The sequence below is a fragment of the Cupressus sempervirens genome, chromosome 2 (assembly GCF_028749045.1).
Source record: "Cupressus sempervirens isolate cs-2001-9-10 chromosome 2, ASM2874904v1, whole genome shotgun sequence".
NCBI classification, from domain to species: Eukaryota; Viridiplantae; Streptophyta; class Pinopsida; order Cupressales; family Cupressaceae; genus Cupressus; species Cupressus sempervirens.
This window is the reverse complement of record NC_143119.1, coordinates 217901542-217926056: the sequence shown is the minus strand read 5'-3', so window position 1 is coordinate 217926056 and position 24515 is coordinate 217901542. Positions and strand designations below refer to the sequence as shown.

The 24515-nt window shown below is 33.2% G+C and overlaps 1 protein-coding gene across 1 annotated transcript; it reads right to left on the bottom strand.

Moving 5' to 3' along the window:
* Nucleotides 1–2849: 2849 nt before the first annotated feature.
* Nucleotides 2850–5462, bottom strand: LOC149571831 (uncharacterized). The gene is made up of 3 exons (XM_089810015.1): nucleotides 5290–5462; nucleotides 4154–4476; nucleotides 2850–3614 (listed from the first exon to the last, which is right to left on the bottom strand). The coding sequence occupies exons 2-3, from the start codon at nucleotides 4445–4447 to the stop codon at nucleotides 3081–3083; spliced, it is 828 nt and encodes a 275-aa protein (XP_089666141.1). The 5' UTR covers nucleotides 4448–4476; nucleotides 5290–5462; the 3' UTR covers nucleotides 2850–3080.
* Between the last annotated feature and the right edge of the window lie 19053 nt (nucleotides 5463–24515).

Here is a 24515-nt window from a genome sequence, read left to right as displayed (position 1 = left end):
AATTTTCATTGGATTACAAGCCTATCAAAAAAGGAAAGGAATATATGTGACTCAATCAAAGTATGTGAAAGAAATCTTGAAGATTTTTGAGATAGATGAGTCTAAGCCAATCAGTACACCTATGCTGATTGGAGTGAAATTAGCAAAAGAAGACACTACTGGAGAGGTAAATCAGACACAATATAGATCTATGATTGGTAAGTTATACTATATTTTACATAGTAGACCAAGTATTCTTATGACTCTTCTACCTATTTATGCTATCAAAGTTTCTACTATTCAAGAATTGAGAGCTATGCCTAGTAATGTATTGAAACTTGACAATTTGGTTGGTCAATTGACTGTATTTGAATTGAGCAATTATGACAATAGTATGGTTACAATTGGAAATGCTTTTAAATATTCAATAACAATTGGAATTTCCAAGAAAGGGAAGAAAAAGTAAAGAAGAAAGTGAATCTAAATCTAACGATGAGCTAGATGAACTTGAAGCATTTCTTGCAATAAGGTTGTCAAGAGGCTAAGGTAAATACAAAGGTAAATTGTCGTTGATTTATTTCAAATGTAATGAGGTTGGTCACTTTGTTGCTAAATGTCCTAATAAAATTAAGAGTGATAGAAATGACAAGAACGATTTCAAGTATAGGAAGAACAGAGATTACAAAGAGAAAGGGAAGAAGTCATGCTACATTGTTGAAGAAGAGCACACCGAATCCAATTCTAATGATAATAAGGAAAGAGTTGAGATGGTATATGTTGCAATCAAAGAAGATCTCAATGGAGAAAGGTATGAAAGTGAAACTACCCTTATTTTCCATGTTAGCAAGAATGACTCATGGATTATTGACAATGGATTCTCACATCACATGATTGTGATCTAAGTAAGTTTGATAAATTTGAAGAAAGTGATGATGGTGGAACTACTAAGCTAGCTAAGGATGTTCCATGTCAAGTGAAAGGTAGAGAATCACTAATGTTCAATGATAAGATCAGATGTGATGATGCATATTGGGTACAAGGACTAAGTATAATCTTTTGAGTGTTGCTCAATTAAATAATTAAGGTCATAAGCTAGAATTTTATAATAAAAAAGTCAAGATGTTTGATGATGAAGGTAATCTAATTGGAACGGGAATGCAAAAAGGGGGTAACTTATTCTATCTTGATCCTACTGTTGAGACATCCTTATTTGCTAAAGTTGAGGATGTATGCTTATGGTATAAAAGTTTGTGTCGTGTAAACTTTGAGAACATGGTGAAAGTCAGTAAAATAAAAGAGTCAGAGGCTTATTGAATTTGCAAAAACCAGAGAATATTGTGTGCAAAGAATGTCCTCTTGGTAAGATGATAGAGCCTAGTTTTCAAGTAAGACACACACTTCAAATGATATCTTGGAATTAGTGCATACAAATCTTTGTGGTCCAATTGGTGTTGATAGTTACTATGGTGAGAGATATTTCATATTGTTTGTTGATGACTATTCTAGAATGATGATTGTTATATTCATGAAAGTGAAATCACATGCTTTTGATATGTTAAAATGGTATAAAGCTAGAGTTGAAAAGGAAACTAACAAATCTTTGAAATGTTTAAGATCTGATAGAGGTGGTGAGTTTATGTATGTTGATTTCACTAACTTTTGTGTTGAGAATGGTATTAATAGATAGTTCTTAGATATTCTGGATAGAAGTTGTTAGCACTATTTTGGTGGTAATGACATGTTGTGTAAGACATTTGCTAATCAAATGAGTGCATAATTTGAAATGTCAATGTTTGGTGAGAATATTAAGATATATTATATACTAAATAATTTTTAATAGAATTAACATTATAGAGTGTCATTTAGTTTTAAGTTTTTTTAATGTATCTAATTTAAAGAATTTGAATCTTATTTTAAAATTACAATTAAAATTAGCATACACATAGTAATACCTACACTTCAAAAATTAACCTATCAAGTTTAATTTGTAATTTTCTATGATGATTCCAAAGTAATCTACTTGTTGTTATAGTTATAGTTCATAGTCTTGTATAATAGTTAGTATTATCATAAGCTTTTTTTTAAGATATTACTTAAGAATTTTGAATTTGAATTGATTATCTAGTTGGATTTAAATTTAAATTTAAAATTAAAATTGATATTTAGTTAAATTAAAATTTTAAATATTTTCATTTAAAATTATAAATAAGCATTAACATATATCATATATTTTTTTAATTAGATTTTCTAATATGTTTTTAATATATTATTTATATTATTAATAATAATAATAAAATACATGCACATAAATTTAATATTAAAAAAATCATCTTACATATTATAACCATACTTCATTCAATATTGATTAAAAATACATTAACTCAAAATTATAATAGAATTTTGAAATAAAAATTTAAAAACTATTTATAATTGCTTTGTATTCTTACATTCTATCTATTATATTGCTTATAGACCCAGATTTTTCTATATTTATAAACTTCTATAAATAGATCAACATTTAAATAAATTAAAATATTCTAAAATATTTTTAAAATAAAATAAATATTAAATATTTTATTTTTTACAAAAAAATTTATATATAACTTATAGAATAATTATGAATAATTATAATCACTTTAACAATAATTTTAAAAATTACCCAAAAGTGCTAAATTATAGCTTGCACAAATATATTAAATCAACATATATTATGTTGTAACATGGTCATATATATATTCAATATCTAAAAAAATATACAATAGACAATAAATTAAGCTCTCCAATGTCACAATAGACAATAAATTAAGCTCTCCAATGTCAAATTTGGCCAAATTGATACCCATCAATTCTTGATTCTTAAGCAGAAAGACTATAGGAAAAATGTTGAACCTTTATTTTATTAAAATAATAAAATTCCGGAGCTCTTTGACCTTAATCATGCACAAAGGCTCAGCTTAAACATCATCTGCACTCAAAAACTACTACATATTTACTATAGACCATTTTTGGCCATGGGACTTATAAACCCATCTCATCAACTTAAATTAATTCTCTAAATAATAATTTAATCTTTGACTCAATTTTTCAAAAAGGGAGGAGAATTAACAAGTAGAAGGCTGCATGGTATGCTGGTTGCTAGCTATGCTAGGAAAGGGCCCCATGCAACCCAGCAAGGCCTGTCTGTATGGCAGGAATGATCTTCTTTTCATCTCCTCAGCCTGAGCTCTGTTTATCTGATAATACAACTCATGGCTAGACCTTGCTCCTCCATTCTTTGTCACTAAACTCTTATTGTTTTTAGGACTCTGATTAGGAGAAACAGGAGGAGTGGTTAACTTGGCTTTAATAGAAGCACAAGGACTGCTTAACTTGGCTCTTGCTGGACTTGGACCTCCATTAATGGCTTTTCCTGCTCCTGACTGATCTGCCTTGTTTTTGTTCTTTGATGGTCCTGCTGGAGGAAGGTCTGGTGATGGTGAAAACAGCCTCTCCCTCTCCCTCTCCTTTCTTTGACTGCTGCCCTCACTTTTGCTTCTGTATAACAAATCCCTCAGATGCCACCTCCTTGATGTTCTCTGCTTCCTTGACAACTCATCATTGTTGTCATTTTTACTGTCACCTCGCTCTTCTTCTCTCTGTTCATGAATCACCACGTAACACAAAGTTTTAGTCGTTATAATTGTTTCTGGATTAGATTGTGTTATAAATTGTCTGTTAGTATTCTAATACTCTGACTAGAGGTTACAGCCCATGATCTGAAACATGGATGCAAAACAGTGGCACGCAATCTGATAATAGATCACAACATGTGCAAAAAAATCAGCACACAATCTGATAGTGGGTCATGGAGTGTGGTATAACCATTCTTCTAAACAAGATTTCCAGATCCTTGTGAAACCCTTTTTCCAATTCAGTTCAATCATGATATTTAAGAATAACTGATACGTTGATTACAAACAATTCATGCATATTTTCCCTCTTTCTAATAATGAATTGCAAAATATGATCCAAAACATCTAGCAAAATACATAACAGTTTTCCTTTAGTAATGAACTCTAGAGAAAACTAACTTTCAAAAACTGACACCAACTTATGATCTAAACCTTTCTATATTCTGAATCCTAGTCCTTTTTTAAAAGAAAGAAACTATAGATATGGTTTGATTAAATGATACCTCTATAGAAGAGAACTCTTCCCAATCATATGAGACCCTATTCTTGGGAGGTGAGACAGATCTGGGCCTGGACTTGATGCTTCTTGTGGATCTGATGAAACCATTGCCCTTAGAGCAGCATGCAGGTAATCCGCTTTCTACTTTCTTATTCACCTCCTCGGATTTGATCCCTGAACCTTTCAGTTTCTCCTGCTTTTGCTTCTCGTTTTTGCCGATCTCATCGGCTGTAGTCATGGACTGAGAAAGAGAAATCCCTGTCAGTCTCGAAAGCCGTCTTGCATTGTAGATCGGCATTCTGGCAATGGACAGAGATCTCACTCCATCTGTATTCACAATTCAAAAAAAACATTTAAATTGTGTAAGTCAAATCTTAAAGCAAGAACTCTGTAATCACAAAAATTTGAACTTTGGCAGGTTTCAAAGGCTAATCCGACACGGGAAATTGGAAACAAACTATGAAAACTCCGACACTTCAAAGAATTAAATGAGTACCTCACAAAAAAATACAGAGATTCTGCAATCAAGGAGCTAATGTTGCAACTTTTAGTAACTAAAACCTTAAAGCAAGAAATATGTGTGCAAAATAATTTGAACTTTTCCATGTCTCAAACGCTAATCTGACACAGTAAATCTATGAAAAACTCAAATTTTGAACCAAGAACTCTGGGCTCACCAAAATTCGAACTTTGGCAGGTTTAAAAGGCTACTCTGAAGCAGAAAATTGGCGACAAACTATGAAAACTCTAAACTTAACAGAATTAAATGAGTACCTCGCAAAAAATACACAGATTCTGTAATCAACAAGCTAAATGTTGAAAGTTTTAGTACCTAAAATCTCAAAGCAAGAAATATACGTTCACAAAAATTTGAACTTGCCAGGTCTCAAAAGCTAATCTTACATACTAAATCTATGAAAAATTCCAACCTTAAAAAGAATTATATGTGTACCTCAACAGAAACACGGGGATTCTGTAATTAATGAGCTAAATTTCGAAACTTTCAGCAAGTAAAATTTGAAAGCAAGAACTCTGCGCTCACAAGAATTTGAACGTTGGGAGGTTTTAAGCTCTAATATGACATAGTAAATTGGGGAAAACCTCAGAAAACTCTAACATTTAACGGAATTAAACGAGTACCTCTTCAGAAACACAGGGATTCTGCAATTAATGAACTAAATTTCGAACATTTAAGTTTTCCCACAAGCCAGAAAAAACAGGCACTATAATCTGGAGCTCGTCTAACAAACTCCTAAATACAGATTTGTTGTTAAACTAATTTGTTTGCATCTGAGACAAATCAAATCATGAATGAGAATGGATGGCCATGCGTGATGAGTGTAATGGCTCTGGATTTTTCTGTGTATGTATAGAACGGGCTTTGAGAATCCCGCTACGAATGGGACGGCATATATATATATATATATATATATATCAAATGGGCTTCTGTATAAAACACATTTTTTCAAGGCAGCCCTTCTAGAAGGGAGATGACAGATTATTATTATTTTATTCTATAGGAAAAATGATATTTTAATAAAAAAATTATAGTAAGATAGATCTAAGTAGAAGTTTCTGATTAGTTGGCGAGTAGGGCCGTTAGTTTGTAAAATGTTATCAATCGTTATAGTTACTTGTTGGAAGAGATTATTAATAAAATATTTTTTGTTTTGTAAATTTCAAAGTAATTTTTTTTTAGTTTTGTAAAGTACAAATGAATCAAATAAAAAAAAGAGATATGGGCTTTATTTTTTAGGTTTAAGACAATAAGGAACAAGCCAAAAAGAGTTATGACATTATTTTCATGACATTAACATCAATTTTCTAGAGAAACTTATTTTTATGAAAATAATCTTCAAGATCATTGCTCACTTTAAAAGCACGAACTTTATGATTTATACAACAACCTTGAATTAGTCTCTCTAATATTTTTATCTGCCACATTTTTGATCCATTTCATAGATTAGAATAATCAAAAAGAAAAAAAATGCTTAGTTGCACTTCCATTTTTCTAAGATCCCGCTCAAAAAGGTTTGGTCATTTATATTGGTTTTTAGGCCTTCTCTAATTATCATCAATCCGGCTGGGTTTCTTGTGAGCTAGTCACAAAGTTACAATGTTCCTCAAGTTTGTGATCTCCCAATGTGTGTGAGCATTACTGGTCACTTGGTATGAAGTTTTAGGAAGTCCAAAAATCTTGACCACTAGTTGTAAGTTTAGGTATGTGGGTGACCAAGTGACTAGTGGGTCCCAATCCATATTTTAACTCCACATAGGTGCCCTTTCCTTGTTGCATTAGTCATTTTATCTTCTACATGTAGGCTAGTACGAGATGTACATGATTCCCAGGAAGAATAATGATGTCGCATTTAATGCACATCTCATTAGAATCAACATATCACTTGGATGGTAGATTGTTGAACATCATTTTTTAATATGTTCATATGCTACTTGCCTAAGCTTCTTCCTCAACATACAATTTGTAATTCAAATCCAACTATCAATGGTAAAGGATACCAAGACGGAGCACAAATATTTTCATGAGTTCTTGAAGTATTATGAATGCAAAATCCTAAGCCCTTAGGAGCAAAAACTAGTTCACTTTTCATGTTTTATTATTGAATTCTTTTAGGTCAACTTTATGGTTATGTTTTATGATTAGCGGTACTTGGTTACCAGATTTGATTAGATGAAATTTCATACCTACTTTATATATTTGATGAGCTACTTGATACTCAGTTATTTCACGAGTTCATGATTATTCTTTCGATGATGATACATGTGTGTTCATATAGTGATTTTCAGTTATCTCATGATGATAAATAGATGGATGATTTTATGCAGTTTCTATGGTTACTTACCCCATACTTACATGTGTATGGTGTACTTGTATGTTTTACTTTATGGTTTGACATTTCTGATGTCTTTGAGGGAGGGAGTCGTAGTCACTTGCTAGTCGGGATCTACAAGATGCACCACTCCCCACCATCACCTGTTTAGTTTAGATCTATATGTATATGCATGTGCTTGGCTTTTATGTAGATTGTAGGTACCAGACATTGACTTTCCTAAATTGCCAAGATAAGTGTGCCCTATAGTAGTATCTCAATGGTAAAGAGGGGAGATAGTTCTTAAGTCCAAATCCTAAACCTAAGCCAATTTTCCTAGAAAGTAGGACAAAAGTAGTACAAGTATATGAGTTATTTACCTTTTTGAATTCATCAAATGACGTGAATTCAAGATTTTGACCCATAAGTTTGATTTAGTACTTTGTCTTTAAAATGAGTTTTCTTAGTTTTGTGGGTCTGTTGTGATTTTCAACTAAAATTAAATCAAATAAAAAGATTATTTAATGATTTAATTTAATTAAAAAATTTATAAAGAAAAATCAATATTTAATTATATTTAACTAATTGATAAATTAATTAAATAGAAGAATTAAATTTAAAAGATTTAAATAAAGTTCTAATTTTGGCGTAATTATATTTATTAAATTTTTAATAATTTATTTAAGAGTTTCATTTTTATAATAAGCTCTAAACATTATTATTAGTTAAATTGATAAATATATTATTAAAGATGTCTTGAGATTTAATAAAAGAGAAAGGATAAAATTAAATAAAGTTTATTTTAATTAAAAATGCAAAAAGTTGCATGAAATTAAAATAAATTAAAATAATAAACAAAGGGGGTTTACATGTTTGCAAAACCGAAACCCTAAAGGATAAAGCTCTTTATTAAGAAATAAGAGCTCATTTCTCCTTACGCATAGATTTGGAGGAGCAAATTTCGAGAAAGAGGGTTTTCAAGAAGACAAGAATTTCATGTAAGCTCCAAGCATTCATCTCTTAGCATCAGATAGAGGTAGTATGTTGTTGAGATTTGCACAGAAGTTTCCCTTCGAAATTTCTCTATTTTCTTTGTGTTTGTTATGGATCTATTTTTAGAATTTATTCAGGTTGAAACCCTTGTGTTAAAATTTACTATTCTTTGAAAACATTTGTGAACAAAATTAAATTGGAAACCCTTGTTTGAGAAATTCGGTGATTCGTAATGGGATTGATTGAAATCGAGATGGGGTTTGGAAAGGAAACCCATAATTTAGATTGCAAGTTTGATTGGTTGCGATTATTCTTCCTATCGGATCTATTATATATATATATATATATATATATATATATATATATATATATATATATATATACTACAATAATTAATAATTACTGTCATAATTAAATTATATATAAAAATGTGATTTATATTGGGGAGGGCATTATTTTTATTTGTTTATAATTAAAAAGTTCAACAGTAATAATTGGAAAATGGTTTGAAGGGGGGTAGGGGCAACAAATCCCCACCCCACCCACGACTGCATTCTGCAGGTCATATGGAAACCTATTGTTATCATAGCAGTAGGTACTATCGTAAGGCAATATGATGTTACTGTTGCAATAGTGGTGTTGTTGTGGCTTGACAAAGTCGGCCGACAGGCCTAAAACGTTTATGAATTACGATTTAAATTATTACTATTTTTTATTATTTTATTTTAAAAAATTAAAATATAATTTTTTTAATTTATAATTTATAGTATTATTAATGTTGATTAAAATATATATTGTTAGTTTTAGTAATTTTTGATTATTAATAAATAAATTAATATTATTTATTACTGATTTAAGAGCTATTATTATTATATTTTAATAATTATTATTTGAATTTAATAAAATGCATTAAGATTATTGATTATATAGTTATAGTAAATTTGTAAAATAACTCTATTTGAACTTGGGGAAATTTTAATAAAGTTTGGATTTTATTAAGTGATAGTTCTTTTATATAAAAAAATGGGTTTTATATTGAGATTAATTTTAATGAATTCTTGAATCTTTTGAGATTCTTGTGGACTCAAAAACCATAGTAAATTTGACACTTGAAAAATGAAAAACTTGAACCCTGTTTATAAATTAAAATCTTATGTTTTCAAAACCAAACAAGTTATGAAACTACACTTGTTGTAATGTATGTTTTACCTTGTGTTGGGTTTGGGTTTGACTTAGTATGTTGACCAATTTTGGATGTTTACTAGAGGCCTGAGAGTTACTATTTTATGATGTTATATGAGATGTCATGGTTTATGTTTTGATCTTTGAGATATGGATTAGTGTTTACTATTTGGTCACGAGCTTTTATTCCCAACCATTGTGATGTATTCACATGTTTCTATGATGAGTTTTGATCAGTTGCTTGTTAGTGCTTTCTAGTTGCTTTTATAGGACTGGGGTGATTATTGTCACTTTCTTATTGTAACCTTTGAGTTCTCAATCAGTTATCTTTTGGTGCTTTTTAATTGCTTGTATAGGATCGAGGTGAATATTGTGATTTATCTATTGGTGCATTTTAGTTGCTTGCATAGGATTGAGGTGAATATTGTGAATTATCTTTATGTGCTTTCTAGTTGCTTGTATAGGACTAAGGTATAAATTGTGATTTAATGAGTTGTACTTTTTATGAGCTTAGGGTAGGTTATCTATGTGTATGTTCGGAAGTGGCTTGCAATGGAGGCTGGAACCCTAAAGAGGCTACCTAGGTAACCCATTATAAGTTGTTTTAATAAGTGATATCATTTCATTAAATGGGTTTTAGATGAATTAATAAGAGTCACTATTTTTCCTCCCCAATACCTTGAGTGCTAGTACATGCTAGGATGGGAGTAGAGAGGATGCATGGTTGTGACCTTGTCTCATTAGTATGCCTTTTCTATATGAAAGGATATTGATGTCACATAGAGATGCTAGGCAGCCAGAGTCTAGAGAGGCTGCCATGAAAACCTTAGAGTTGGATCATGCGATGACAATTGCCCACTTACATAGTAGATTTTCTACATGTCTTGTTGCCTCTGGGTTTAGATGTTATTTGTGTCTTGGTACCTTTGAAATAGATTGCTATCAGGTTTTTCTTGACCTAGATGTTAGTTATGAATTTTGGGATTGATATTTGTTTGGGACTAAAGATTATCTCCTTAGCATAGTGGGAGTGGGCCATTTAGGTTCCACGAGGTCAGGTGGTAGTTTTTCTTATACCATTGAGATCTGACAAATAGATGTCATTGCTAGATGTTCTTGTGCAGTTGTTCCTTTTATTCGGATCTTAGATGTTTATATTCTATTGTATTTTACTTGATTATATGGAGATCTTTTGAAATGATGTATTTACTCATGATGTATATTCTTTGAGATTTTCATACCATGTGACTTGTACAACAGATGATTATGCATTTTGGTTATGTCATGTGGCATCATATGTAATTGTATATTATTTAATTAGATTTGTACTTGTGGTTATTCTATGATGTGGATTCATCATGTATCAGATTTAGTATTAATAAAACTTATATATGTGATTCAACATCATGGAACCCTTAAACAATGTAATGTGTTTATGGATTGTTTACATGTATGTGAGTTATTGCTTTTGCTATGTTATCACTTGTTGTTTTAATCTTTCAAAACAAAATTGTTTGGAAAACTTGGTAAAACTTTAGGTTAATTTATTTTGGGTTCCCTAGTGGGGCATAACAGTTTCCCTCTATCATGTAATGTCCTAAATTAGTAGTAACAGGTGTGAATTTTTTGATCCTATAGAGTAGGAAATTTGAATGCCCAATAGAAAATTCATAGCAAAAAACAACTCTGAAAGCATTGCTCAAGCTTTAGGCATTCCTAGTGACAAAGTGATGGAGAGTCTCCCTATGGAGGATGGAAATGAGTATTTCAAGACATGCAAAGTATTTTGTCTCAACAACATTGCAAAAACTTGGCTCTAATAAGAAAGGGGAAGTAAGTCACAATTACCTAGTAAATTAAAGAAATCTCATTTCAAGGAACCCATCACAAATGTAATAAATTTATTGCATAGGGTGGTGGTAAATACTAGTGTTGAGGATTTTGAATATTGAATTTTGAATGTGTAAATTCATTTTAATCATTAATTGTAAGAAAGATTTCATACATTGGGCAAGCCTTGTGAGTTATCACAATAGTAAATAACTAAGAGAATTATCAGACAATATGGTATTCAAATTCTCCTTTGTGTTAGTATTTTTTGTCACTAACCATAGAAACTTTTGGGAAGGTCTTACTACCTAGAAAATACATTATGTATAGGCTTGTGTGTATAAAACCCTGTAGACCATTATAAAGAAGGGAAACCAAGATTATGTTTGGGAGAATGACACTTCTCATTAAGTTAGCTAGAGAGTTGGAAGGATGACCTAATATGACATTATCTCAAGAGTTTGCCAACTTTTTGTTAAGGTTCAGGAGTGTTTTCAACCAATTTAGATAGTTCACCTATCTAAGGATAAGGATCTTTGAAAAATAGCCCTTGTGGTTTCCCAAATACCCTTTTGATCTCTTTTTGTTTTTAGAAGTGTGTTGACTTTTATGGTTGTGGTAAACATTAGATATTCCAACATGGGAAAGAAAGGCTTCACTTTCCCTATTTCAGTTTACTTTTCCTCATGCTATTTCCCTATTTCAATGTACTTTTACTCATGCATAACTCTAACAATTGCTAAAGGTGTCTAGAATATTATGGAGGGTTATCAATTACCAACTCTTCCTAAAATAGCTCAATTTGATAGTAAGTGATTCACAAGGAAAAACCTATATGGAGCTAGATATTATATCCATAAACCTACCCTAGAGGATTTATGGGAAAACTATATAGATGAGGCACAGGTGTTTAAAAAGAATTTCACAAACTCACTTTGCAAAATATTTAGTAATTTGGAATCATTTTGAACATCCTTGCTAGGGCATAAGAGGACATCATTCTCATTGATCCCAAATTTCATGATTTGAAAGACAAACACCTTTATAAAGTGGATTGGAATAACAAAGAAATCTTTGACCTAGCAGCTTTGACTACTATTTTATTAGAAAGGAATAGTTGACTAGATAGAGGGAAAATGGAGAAGGAAAATTGTGCCTTCTAGTAAGCAAAAATTTGTTAATCCTTCAACCCAAAGAGAGACTTCTACTATTCCCATGGTAACAAATATTAGTGTATCTATTAGACTAATGCAAAGGGATATACAAAGTGATGGAGATGAGGAATAACCTAATAAAATTGAGCTTGTGTGAATTAGATGAAGAAAGTACCCTTGCTAATAGAAATATTAGGTTGAAGAGGACCCCCAATGTGGTGTATCAATAAATTATGCAGGGTAGTTCTATAAATTCAATAATGGAAATGCCACCTTCTCCTAATCCTTCTACCTTGTAACCCTTCCACCTACATTTTTTGGTGCATCGGAAGCAAGTGATACTAGCAATGTTGGATCAAGCCTCACTTCCATTATTTGGTTGATGGAACAAGTAGAGAAGAGAAGTAAGAAATGTTTGACTATCTCCAAGATGTTATGTTCACTACAACAGATGAGATATGAACAAAATATCTTATATGTTTCAGTGAAAACTATTGAAAACATACTAGATTTGAAGCCTATGGTATTAGTATTCGAGAAGATAGAAGGCAACCCCACTCAAATTTAGACCTCCTTGTTATATTCTACTAATTGGAAATTCTCTTTGTATAAGTATTACATCATTTATCTTAACCAAGTCCTTGAGTACTATTTTGATAATCTAATAATATTAAATGTAATTTGAATTCTTTGGATGTGGACTTGACTAATGAATTTGGAGAGAAAGTCAACGAATTGGAAGAATCGAGAAGAAATATGAAGAATTTTTGTCCAAAGGGGTGTGAAATGTTCAAGATGATGATATAGAGATGTCCAATAGGTTAAGAAAATTGCACATGATCCTAAAGACTTTCAAGGTTAAGGATACAAAAATTCTTGAAGAGTTTAGGGATTTTGAGAAATAATTGGGTGGACGGAGAATCAAGCTACGTGTAATCATCATCCCAAATCATGACCTATGAAAAAAGGTACCAAGAATATCACTAAAGAGTCAGGGAAGTGGAAGTGAGAAGGGAGTTGTAGATGCCACGAAAACAAGTATCCAAGCTTCAAGAACAAAAAAATCTTAGAATAGTTTATGAGTTTTATTTTTAAATAGTTTTCAAGAATTGTTATTTTTCATTTTTTTTTAAACTTAGTAAAGTAATGGTTCTAGTAACCACTATTTTGTGATGTTTTAAAGATGGAATGCCAAGTTTTTCAAGATCTTTTGTTTGAACTTTGATTGACTCTTAAGAGAATTTTTAATATCATTCTATTGTTAATATCAGATTGGTCTTGACATATGAGTGACAATACACTTAAGTCATTTAGAAGATAGAACTTAGTTCATGCCAAATAAGTAATGTATGTCAAGCATAAGTTGTCAGATAGTATATGTTGAGCGAGATAGATAGTATGTGCCAAGTAACTAGTAAGTATTGAGTCACTCAAGTGTCAAGCAAACAGTCGATGCCAAGTGATTCATATGCTAAGTGATCAATGGATGTTGAGTCATTCAGAGGCCAAGTTACAACATTGAAGATACAGTGGATGTTGACCAACAGAGACTTCAACTACCAAGTAAAACAATTTTGGACTTAGTTGTTTGTAATGGCACAAACCTCTATGTAAACCATTGTTTAGCCGACTTAAGGATTGTTTTAGGATTCTAATTGATAAGAATGAATCTATATTGAGAATCCCTATGCAGTACATTCAACCAATCAGTTAAAGGGATGGATCAAGCAACAAAATGGGTGAATCAAAATCGTTGGATCATACCTAACCCTAAGTCACCCAGGTCTTCTTAAGGAAGATTATTCCTAAACATTGTATGTGTGGTGAGAGAAGTTTGCATCTACAGAAATAGAAATCATGGTGGTTATGGAGTTGTGACTTGAGTTATACATTATAGAATTATTTAGAAGAGAATAGAGGAAAGGAGTTAGAGGATAGAAGTGACACATTTGATCAGAGAGGATGAAGTACACATAAGGAAAGAGTTGATCTATTATCTAGAAGCAGAAATCTAACTACAGGATCATTGTTGAGATATTATAATAGGTGAATCAGTTAAATCTCTTAACAAAGTATTCCTAATAGGTTTTTGTAATTCCTTTAACAGAGTTCTTACTTCATTGTAAGTTTAAGTCCTTTAATCAAGCACACTTCTAATAGGGCATTGCAATTATTTAACAAAGTAAGATCTAACAATCGTGTAAGCCTTTAACAAGGTAGACCTTTCACTAGGTAGATCATAGTTTATGATCAAATATTGTCACCTTCATTGGATACACTTTACAACTAAAATAGTGAAGATTTGTGGGTGTCATCTGCACCCTAGTTTTACCTTCTCATTGGAGGATTTCAAGGTAACCAAATATCTTGTGTTATATATGTGTTGAATGTCATTTTATTTCATGCTAGGGATGAATATGTTTAGCTAGCTATTTCAATTTACATGTAAATTGTGAAATGGATGTGTGGTGAATTATTTTATGGTTAAATTTTGGAAGGATAGATTCAAACTCCCTCCCCCATCTCAGAGTTTACTTTCCCTATTGTATTTCCAACAATTGGTATTAGAGCCTAATTCTCTAGAAAGGAAAGCTTTGTAGCTTTGAGAAAAGATCTTAAATATGGAAGTCTACAAGTTGGGAAAGACTATTGAGAATTAGAAGATTGAAATCTAGCTTTCCCTATGTCAGCTGAATGAAGTAAGAGATGAGTTGAAGCACTCATTGAAGAGAAGGAAAGAGATAGCTATTGAAGAGAATGACACACATTACCAAGATATTGACACTATTGAATTGTTTATAGATGGAAACTCTAGTGAATTTGATGCAACAATTATAAATCTGATGAAAAAGAATGGTACCCTAATTAAAGAGGTCAAAAATATTAAGATAGAACAAGAAGTCCAATCAGTATTGCTATGTGAGGTGACTGATAAGAAAATTAAATTTGAAGGAGACAAAGTCATGATTGAAGATGACAAAAGGATACTGGCCAATAGACTGGAAGAAAAGATAGCAATGGTGAATAAGATTTCTCAAATGCAGCTAGAAACAATGAATCAAATGATTATTTCCAATCATGAATTGAATGGAAAGGATGTTGAGATCACAACACTAAAGTTGCAGAATGAACAACTGAGAAATGATCTAAAAAGAGAAAAAGAATTTTTTTAAAGTTTCAACAGACCTAGTGAAGCCATCAAATATTTTGAGCAATTAATGGGATCTCCTAGATCTAACAGTGATACTATTGGATTGGGTTATATTAGTAATGAAGAAGGAGAATCATCAAAAATTGGTGAACAAAGAAACAAAAAAGGTAAGAACTACAAACCTACTTGTCATAATTGTGGGAAGATAGGTCATACAACAAATATTTGCAGGAGCAACAATGAAAATTAGAACCCTAAGAATAAATTCATGGCTAATTATCACAAGTGCAACAATCAAGGACATCAGGCACATGCATGCAAGACCAAGACATCAAGAACTCAAAGATTTGAATGTTACTACTACAATTGTAAGAAGTATGGACATAGTGTATATGAGTGTAGATCAAAGCCTAACTAGTCATCAAACAAGCAAGCCAACATAAACCATGTTGATAGATCCTACAATTTGGATTACAATACAAGGTATAGTTGTCACTATTGTCAAGAGTATGGACATGTTGCTTAAGATTGCATTAGAACATATTTTAGAAGTGACTATAGTAGATGGTTGAGTCAAACTACATGTTTTAGCTATTTGAAGACTAGCCACATTAGCAAAAATTGTCCAACAAGGTCTAAAGCACCTAGCAGTGAATTCAATAAAGGAAAAGGAAAGATTGATGTTGAAGAAGTCAAAGTGCATATGAACAAGACATGGAAGAAAAAGGAAGATTGTAGCAAATCAAGTTCAGATGGGATCACTTCATCCATTGGATCAAGTGATCACACCACCCCCAACTAGGCAATCAAGTGGTATGTGTGGGACTAATATTTCAAAGTTCAATTATAAATCAATTCCAAGGATTCATTTCTACAAAGATCACATATGCATGAAGTAAGATGAAAAGTATTAGTTAGAACTTTGAAGAAATCTATAAGTTTCACTGTTGTTGTCAAGTAAAAGTTTAGTTATTGTCGAGCTATCGAAGGTGACAGTGTTAGCCAAGCTCATTGTGGTTTTCAAGCATGTTAGGAATTACATGCAAGTCGAGTGAGTAAAAATTTCTATGGAAGCCGAGCTTATATCTATGTAAGAATTAAGCATTTATTATGAATTTTCAAGGGCTATATGGTCATTTTTTGACTCATTTGCAATCATTCAAGATTGAAGACAACATGAAGAGCATGAGGATAATTGGAGAAATTGATTCAAGTGTTTGCAAACTAAATTCAACTACTACTTGACACCAAACATCATATTTTTCAAGGTATTTATTGTATGTTGAGCTATGTTGTTTGAATTTACACAAACCCTAGATAGTTGTTGTGTTGTCTAGCTCTTTTGTTCCTATGGCTAAGGAAGGAAAGGAAGTTTTAAATGTTCAATTGATTAGTGATGAGATTAAACAACTATATTTCTAGGGAATTCTTGATACTACATATAAAGGAGACCCATTTGGTGCATTATCTATGATACCATCACAAGTTTTAATGATACAAGATGTCAGGTGTTGCTACACTTGTAAGGTAGGAAGTATAGGAGACATGGAAATCAGATACTTATATGGACAATTATATGAAAATAGAGTTTTGAAAGAGGAAAAAAAAAAATTAGGAGAGAAAAGGATTGACCCATGCCCTAGATTTTCCTAACATATTCAAGACATAGTGGATAAAGATAGTTCTTAGCAGGATACATGACAACTCTGTATGGTTAGAACATAGCTCTATCAAGATCAAAAAGAGAATTATTCAAAGGGTAACAAGGTATCCTACCCTAGACAAAAAAAAGACTATGAGGAGTGATGCAAAAGAGGCAATTAAAAATAATATAGGGGTGGTGTGGAATAAGAGAGGAATGACCTTCATAGACACATTCACTGATCCCCTAATTACATTTGCAGTTAGGGTCATTGCACATAAATTATTTCAATCTAGCATATTGAATAGTATATCATATATAGTTGTGGATTTAGGCTATAAGATAGTAAAGAAGGACCATTATTATGATCTTGTTGAGTTACAACTCCAACAGTTATTAGAAAACTTGGGAGCCATAAGAAAGACAAAAAGTCGCAATGCAAATTTGGTTCAATACTTGTTTGTATATTTTTCTATGTGCAAAACACTTTTCACTCATTTGGAAAAGTTGCATGGAAGACCAACATGTCTATTGTAATGTATATCTGAGAATATATATAGAAACTTGGAGATAATTTTGAAACTATAATGACAAATTATTTTGAAGACTTTAAGAAGTTAATGAAACAAAGATAGAGGATACTAGTATCACTAGTAGAGAAACATTTCAATGATGCTTATTTTCTAGTTGATGTTGATTTCACTAATGTTCAAGTTGTTGTTCCAAGGGTGAGATGGCTCAATCCATTACCTTATGAAATTAATGTGGATGATTTATCTACAACCATCACTGATTTCCTAGTAGAGGAAGTAGATAAGAATGCTACTGCATTTGGAAATTATGATATAGCCAAGTCTAAAATCACAATGGACTTGAAGACAACTTCTATGATGAGGAAGAAGAACAAGATTATGAAAAGTCTCAAGGAACAATTTGTTAAAGAGGTAGAAGGATATGAAGAAGAAGAGGATGATGAAGAAGATGAAGAAGTTACACTTGCCCAAGCACCACTTGCTCTCACACAAGGTCAAGGTGAGGACCAAGGAGAAGAGGAATCTAAACTTGATGAAGGTGTTGAGGGAGAAGAATCCATTGAAGCACCTATTGCTACAAAAAAAAAAGAGAGAAAAGCAAAGAGCCTAAAGGCAAGAGAGCTAGTATAGCTACTAAGGAAGATGATCTTGAGAAAAATTAAAGGAGGAAATATATTGCTCTAGCTTAATCAAAGTGGTAAGTCATAATCCCTTTTCCCATTTGGATAGCTTGTGTGATAACATCAAGAACAATGCTAATTTATTAGGGTTCACACTTGTTTAATTTGATAAACTTAAGAAGATATAAATGAATAAAGTAGAAGAATATGTGCATGCCATGATGGAAACTTTTAAGAAAACTCCTATCAAGATTGCCAACTCTTTACTCAAAAGTCTATCTGATAGAGTTGAACAAAGGTGGCAATATAGTCTCTCAACTAAAAGGAATATCAAAGAGACTACTCTAGCAAGAGTGATGCCAGACTTGGACAAGTATTCCATGACAAAGGCCATTAATAAGTATAAGGAGATATTTTCTCCAAAATACAAAGCTTTTAAAATTTTACATAAGCATATTGAAGATGTTGTCCAAAAGATCACTCAGCTATCGAAAGTGATAAATGGGGTAACAACAGATGAGCCAAAAAAATAGACACATGTGGAAGTAGGTGAATGAAATTTTGAACAAGAGAAAGTTGAGGTAACAATAGATGAATCTATAAGGGAAAGACATGAGGAAGGAACTATAAAAGAAGCAAATACTAAGGCTACAATTGAGGAAGAGAAAAAACAAGATTAGAATGTACCAGAGGTACATATGCCGAGTGTCAATCCACCTCATGTGGATAAAGAGGATCAACAAACAAAAATAGTAAAGATCAAGGATGTCTCTAACAACTCCACTTAGAACATCAATCCCTTAACAGAGGAGGATATGAAGAAGATATTGATTGATACCACCCCCAAGGCAAAACAATGCAACCATCTTATTTTGGTGAGTGTGGATGAGATTAAGAAGGTAGAATTGGCATCTATAGGGGAGAAAACTCAAGAATTATCTAGTGCCCCCCCTCAATCTACATAAGTGAAATCTACATTGCCTATGGTGTATATCAAAGGAAGGACACAATGTCCTCACATGTCAACACATTGGTGCAAAATATTTTTTTACATGCAGTTTCAATAGGTGAGAAAGCTAAGACACTAGTCCAAATAGGTTAGGAAGCTAGTCCTGCACCTACAACACAAGAACAAGGTGATACAAAGATCACATAAAAGGAGAAGGATAGAACTGAAGATTCAGTCTTGACTATAAAACCATAGGAAGTGATAGAAATTCAAACACAAGTTACCCTACTAGATATTATTACTCCTATTCCTAGTCAAGCACTTCATAGGCCAAGTGTAGAAGCTACACCCTTGTAGTTGTCAAGGCCTAGTCCTAGCACATCTAAGGTTGTTGAGTTCATCTCTTATGGTGACATCAACTTAGATGAGGTGATTGAACTACCAAATCTTGATCTTACATCAATCACCATAGAGAAAATGGGCATATTGAAGGATGCTTTAGCTAGAAAGAAACACCATGAACTACTTAGAAGGGAGTATAGGAAGAAATAAGAACTTCATGAAATTAAGGACATATTTCTTGATACATTTAGCCTACCTATACCTATTGAAGCCAAGCCAATCATTAAGTAGTTGGTAAATATTGTTGAGAAGATCAATGATCAAGACCTAGACACAAATGTCAAATTGTTAGAATCGTCTAAGAAGATATTTCATACCAAGTTAACCAAAAAGATATCAAGTTTCATTACACTTAGTTACGTTGAGTTAGTAACCAAAATTGATGGTGTGAAGAAAGTGTTGGAGAACATTTTCTCTATTTACACCAAGTTGTGTGATGTACCCCTGTTCACACAAGAAGTGTAGAGACACATTGAACACCTAGAGGGATATTTGAAGTCAATAGGTAAAATCCTACAACAACCTCCTAGTCAAAGTCAATCTCATTTTAGATAATTACTATTAGTACAAGGTCAGTTAGAAACATTACAAGCTCAAGATGCCAACATTCGGGCTACATTGATCAACATCCAGTCCATGTTGACCCCTCACATGGAGGTGTTGTATACACTAATATGCTAGCAAGAAACACTAATCTATTTAAAGAAAAAAAGCATTAACTAACAAGATCAATATAACATATATGAGAGACTAAAGAGGAACCCCTAATTAGGAATGTGAGCCAAATGAATGGACTCTTCCAATAGGATTTCACTCTTTGCTTGGTAGATGAGTCTAAGTAAAAGATTGGTATGTATCCTCAAAGGGCTTCAAATTTGCTTCAATGGATATTGGGATTTGGATGTGGATGTATTTAAAAAGTATGGATTTGGAGTTCTCAAAATAAAATTATAACTTTAGCTTAAGGATTGTGATGAAATGGCTTGGGAGGAGATTCAATTTATAGGCTAAGGGCTTGGGTTTGAGGGCTAAGATGTAAGGATGGGGAAAAGCTTATGGAGGGCTCAGATTGCATGAGAGGAGAGCATATGGATTGTGCTTCCTTACAGCCAATCAGAGAGTGACACATGTCATAGGGTGAGAGGATGGAGGAAAGGGAAAGGATGAGTCAACAAAGGAGGTTCAAGGGATAATATCTTCATAAAGACCCTTCATAATGGCTTGTAAGAGCAATGAATGGGTTTGTAAGAGTCTTTTATGGCTTTGTAAGAGCATTTATGACTTGGTGGTTGGGATATTTTGAAGGAAGACTTTGGCTTGGCTTAGGAAAGTCTTAAGCTTGTTTAGGATTGTGCAAATGATTAAGGGTAGGATTAGAGATGGTTTAGGATTAGATTAGGGATGTTAGAGATGGGCAAGTGGATGGCATTTAATGAGGGTGGGTGAGTTAGTGGCTAAGTTTGGTTAGAATGGGTGGATGGGGTGGATTAGGCTAAATGGAGGATTAGAGATAGGCTTAGGATGAGGATGAAGACTTTCTAGAAGAGTCTAGAATTTCCTAGGATGAGGATAAAAGGTTTTTTAGGAAATAAATAAAGTTTTATTTATTTCATGCGTTTGGGTTGAGGAGATATTCATTAAAACATTTTTAATAAACATGAGGATTAATATTTAACCTTAATTGAATATTTTGAGTTGGGATTAAGGGTAGAAAATGATGGGATTAGCCTTTAATCGAAATTAAAGAAGGATTAAAAGATTTTGGAAGAGGTTAGTGGTCTTAAGGAAATTGGCCAATTTTTGGGAAAAAAATAAATAAATTATTTATTTTGAGATTTTTGGTCGATTTATTAATTAAATAATTAATAAATAAGAAAATAATGTTTAAATAAGATTCAAACATTTTTGGGAGGGATTCCTTAATTAAATATTTTTAATTAAGATAAAGAGATTTAATGACATAAAAGTTAATTAATTAAATAAATAAATAATTAATAAATGATGATATCATTAGGGACTTTTTCATAAAATAAAAATACTTTATTTTCTAAAGGATTTTTAGGTGTCTACATTTTGCCCCTCTTTGACATAGTGTTGAGACAACACTATTTCAAAGAAGTTCGAATGAAGATGACACAAGGAAGATGTTTTAGCAACAAAGTTGCCCCAGTCTCGGATAAGAAGAGGAGAGACTAGACTACATGATGCCCCCTCAAGAAGGCAGTGGGGAGAGAAAACGAGGCTCGATGGTTTATTGAAAAAAATACAAGAATCTAGGATGAGCAAGGAGACTCAGATTGGCAAAGAGAAGGGGCTAAATTAGCTCAAACTCTCACTACGAGAGAATGATAAAGGGAGAATCAGAGGCACAAGAGGAAGCAAGCTTAAGACTTTAGGGAAGGTGGAGGATGAAGGAGTGGAGTGCTATAAAAAGGAATCTAGGATAGGGAGAAGGATGAGGGGATTATAAGGCTGATGCAACAGGATTTCAAAGAGTCAGATTGGTGGAAGATGGGTTTCGGAGATCCCTAGGACTAGGATTGTGGATTTCGAAAGATGAGGCTTGGTGGATTGATTGGATTGGTGGATCCCTAAGACTAGGATTGTGGATCTCTAAAGCTAAGAGTGATGATTGATTCAAAGAGATACTGATGCATAAGCTGGGGTAGGAGAGATAGATGTTGGATATGGATGGGGGATAATGGAGATGAAGGGAATCCATTGAAGCTTCTTGAGCGGGGAGATACTTCAAAGAAAAGTACCACCATGTAGTTGAGCACTAGATTTTCTATAGGACAGTTGGTTAATTGCCAAGGTTACCAAGAACATCAAGGCCTTTTCACCAACTATCCAGAGGACTGACGAACTAACTCAAAAAAAAATGCAAGGATTGCCCCAGCATCACACATGATTCCCAGAGGAAGTAGTGTGGAACCGACACTGGGTAACCCATAAGAAAAAAATAAAAACAAACGAAAGACTTGATCAAAACTGTATGCTCGGAGTGCCCCATTTGCAGCATACCATGATATGGAAGATCATGGCAACCTTGAGGAGGGAACAAAAAGATTGCTTGAAAAAGATAAATCAAGACCCAAAAGGGAAGATTCCAAATCAAAAGAAAGCAAAAATCGAAAAGAGAACCCTGTGCCAATGATATGGGTGGGACAAGGTACTAACGAACCAGGATCAGACACGAGGAAAGCTATATCCTACAAGGATCTATCGGAGAACACCTAAGCTGATGGATTTTGGATGAGTGATGCGTCTGGCAAGCTAAACTAAGAAGGATGACACTTTGGTGATAGGAGATCTAGCTAAAGGATGCATTGGAATAGCTAACCAAGATTTGTGTGATGTGTGCAAGATGTTGATCAAGGAGGAACTGACACGAAAGCTAGATAGATACAATGGTACTAAGCTAAAGAGGATGTCCAAGCTGACAGACCAAGATTTATTACAAATGTAAAAGGTTGTTCATGTTTTGGTTTTGTGAGATGGAAATGTTTATGAAGGGTGGGATGTTTGTAATAGTTAATAGGCGGATAGGTAGATGGTTTGCGAAAAGCTTAAGTGAAAATGGGGTTCTTTATGTGCATGTGATAAGATACAAACTAGGATACAAGATTTGGTATATAATACAAGCTGGAATATGGTACAAGTTGTGGACAAGATTTGGATATACAAGCTATGATACAAGGGATGATACAAGATTTACAAGCTGGGGTACAAGATTTACAAGCTAAGGTACAAGATTTACAAGCTGTACAGGAGGTATTTACAAGCTCCATTAGATTTTGGATATTTGGTCGGAACACCAAGGGAACAAGTAGGTGTTTTATTGGATTGTGAGTGGATGGATGAGGGATAGGATAGTGATAGATAATGGATTAGTCTTAGTACACAAGGCACCTGAATTACAAGGTTTTCACCAAGGTAACTATCCAAGGCACTTGAATTGCCAAGTTTTCACCATTCGACGCTTATTTCTCTTTACTATTTTTTTTGTTTTTTTCAAAAGCTGGGTATACCAAGGATCTTCAAGCATAGAACTAATTTAGATGAATGATATTAGTAGGATCATTCAAGAGTTCTCCTTCCAGTGTAGATAGCTTATAGGCTCTAGAGCCAAAGGAGGTAGTGACAACATAAGGACCAAGCCATGTAGGTTCAAACTTGCCTTTCTTTTCTCAATCGGCTTGGACTTTCATGTTTTCTTTGAGGACCATGTTGCCCAACTGAAAGTGTCGTGGAAGCACCTTCTTGTTGAAATTCCTTTTGAGACGAGTTTGATAGACTTTGAGATGATCATAGGCTTGTTATCGCTTCTTGTCTAAGAGATCTAGTTGGGTGAGCTGAGCTACTCTGTATTCTTCATCTGATATTTGTCCTCACAAAGATATGTGCAAGGAGGGAAGTTCAACCTCTATAGGTAGTACCGCTTTGGCACCATAAACTAGGGAGTATGGAGTTGTGCCTATGGATGTACGAAAGGAGGTTTGATAGGCCCATAGGCCTAAATTTATTTGTAGGTTCCAATCGCAGCTGGAATCATTGACAACTTTCTTTAGGATTTTGATGAGGGTTTTGTTAGTTGCCTCTGCCTGGTCGTTACCTTGTGGGAAATATGGGCTAGAACAGTGGTGATGGATATAGAGGGAAGTGCCTAGTTCTTCCATGTTGAGATTTTCAAAGTTACCTCTGTGGTCGGTAAAGATGGTGGATGGGATGCCAAAGCGGAAAACAATGTGGTACAAGATGAACTTGGAAACCTAAACTCCTGTAGCTAAGACTAGGGGGACTGCTTCCACCCACTTAGTGAAATAGTTTGTAGCTATTATTATCCATTTATGTCCATCAGATGAGAGAGGTATGATAGTTCCAACTAGATCAAGGCCCCAACAAGCGAAAGGCCAAGGTGGTGTAATAGGCTATAGATCTTGTGCCGTTGCATGCACAAGATTTGCGTGCTACTGACATGGGAGACACTTTCTGACAAAGTCATAGGAGTCTTCTTCAATGGTAGGCCAATAGTAGCCTACTCTAAGGATTTGTCATGCTAGGACAATGCCACTCATGTGG

Bases quoted from the DNA above. Each gene is read 5' to 3' on its own strand.
- LOC149571831 (XM_089810015.1), bottom strand. From the start codon at position 4,447: ATGCCGATCTACAATGCAAGACGGCTTTCGAGACTGACAGGGATTTCT. The intron at 3,615-4,153 runs GTATCATTTAAT...ATTCATGAACAG, and splicing joins AAGAGTTCTCTTCTATAGAG to AGAGAAGAAGAGCGAGGTGA.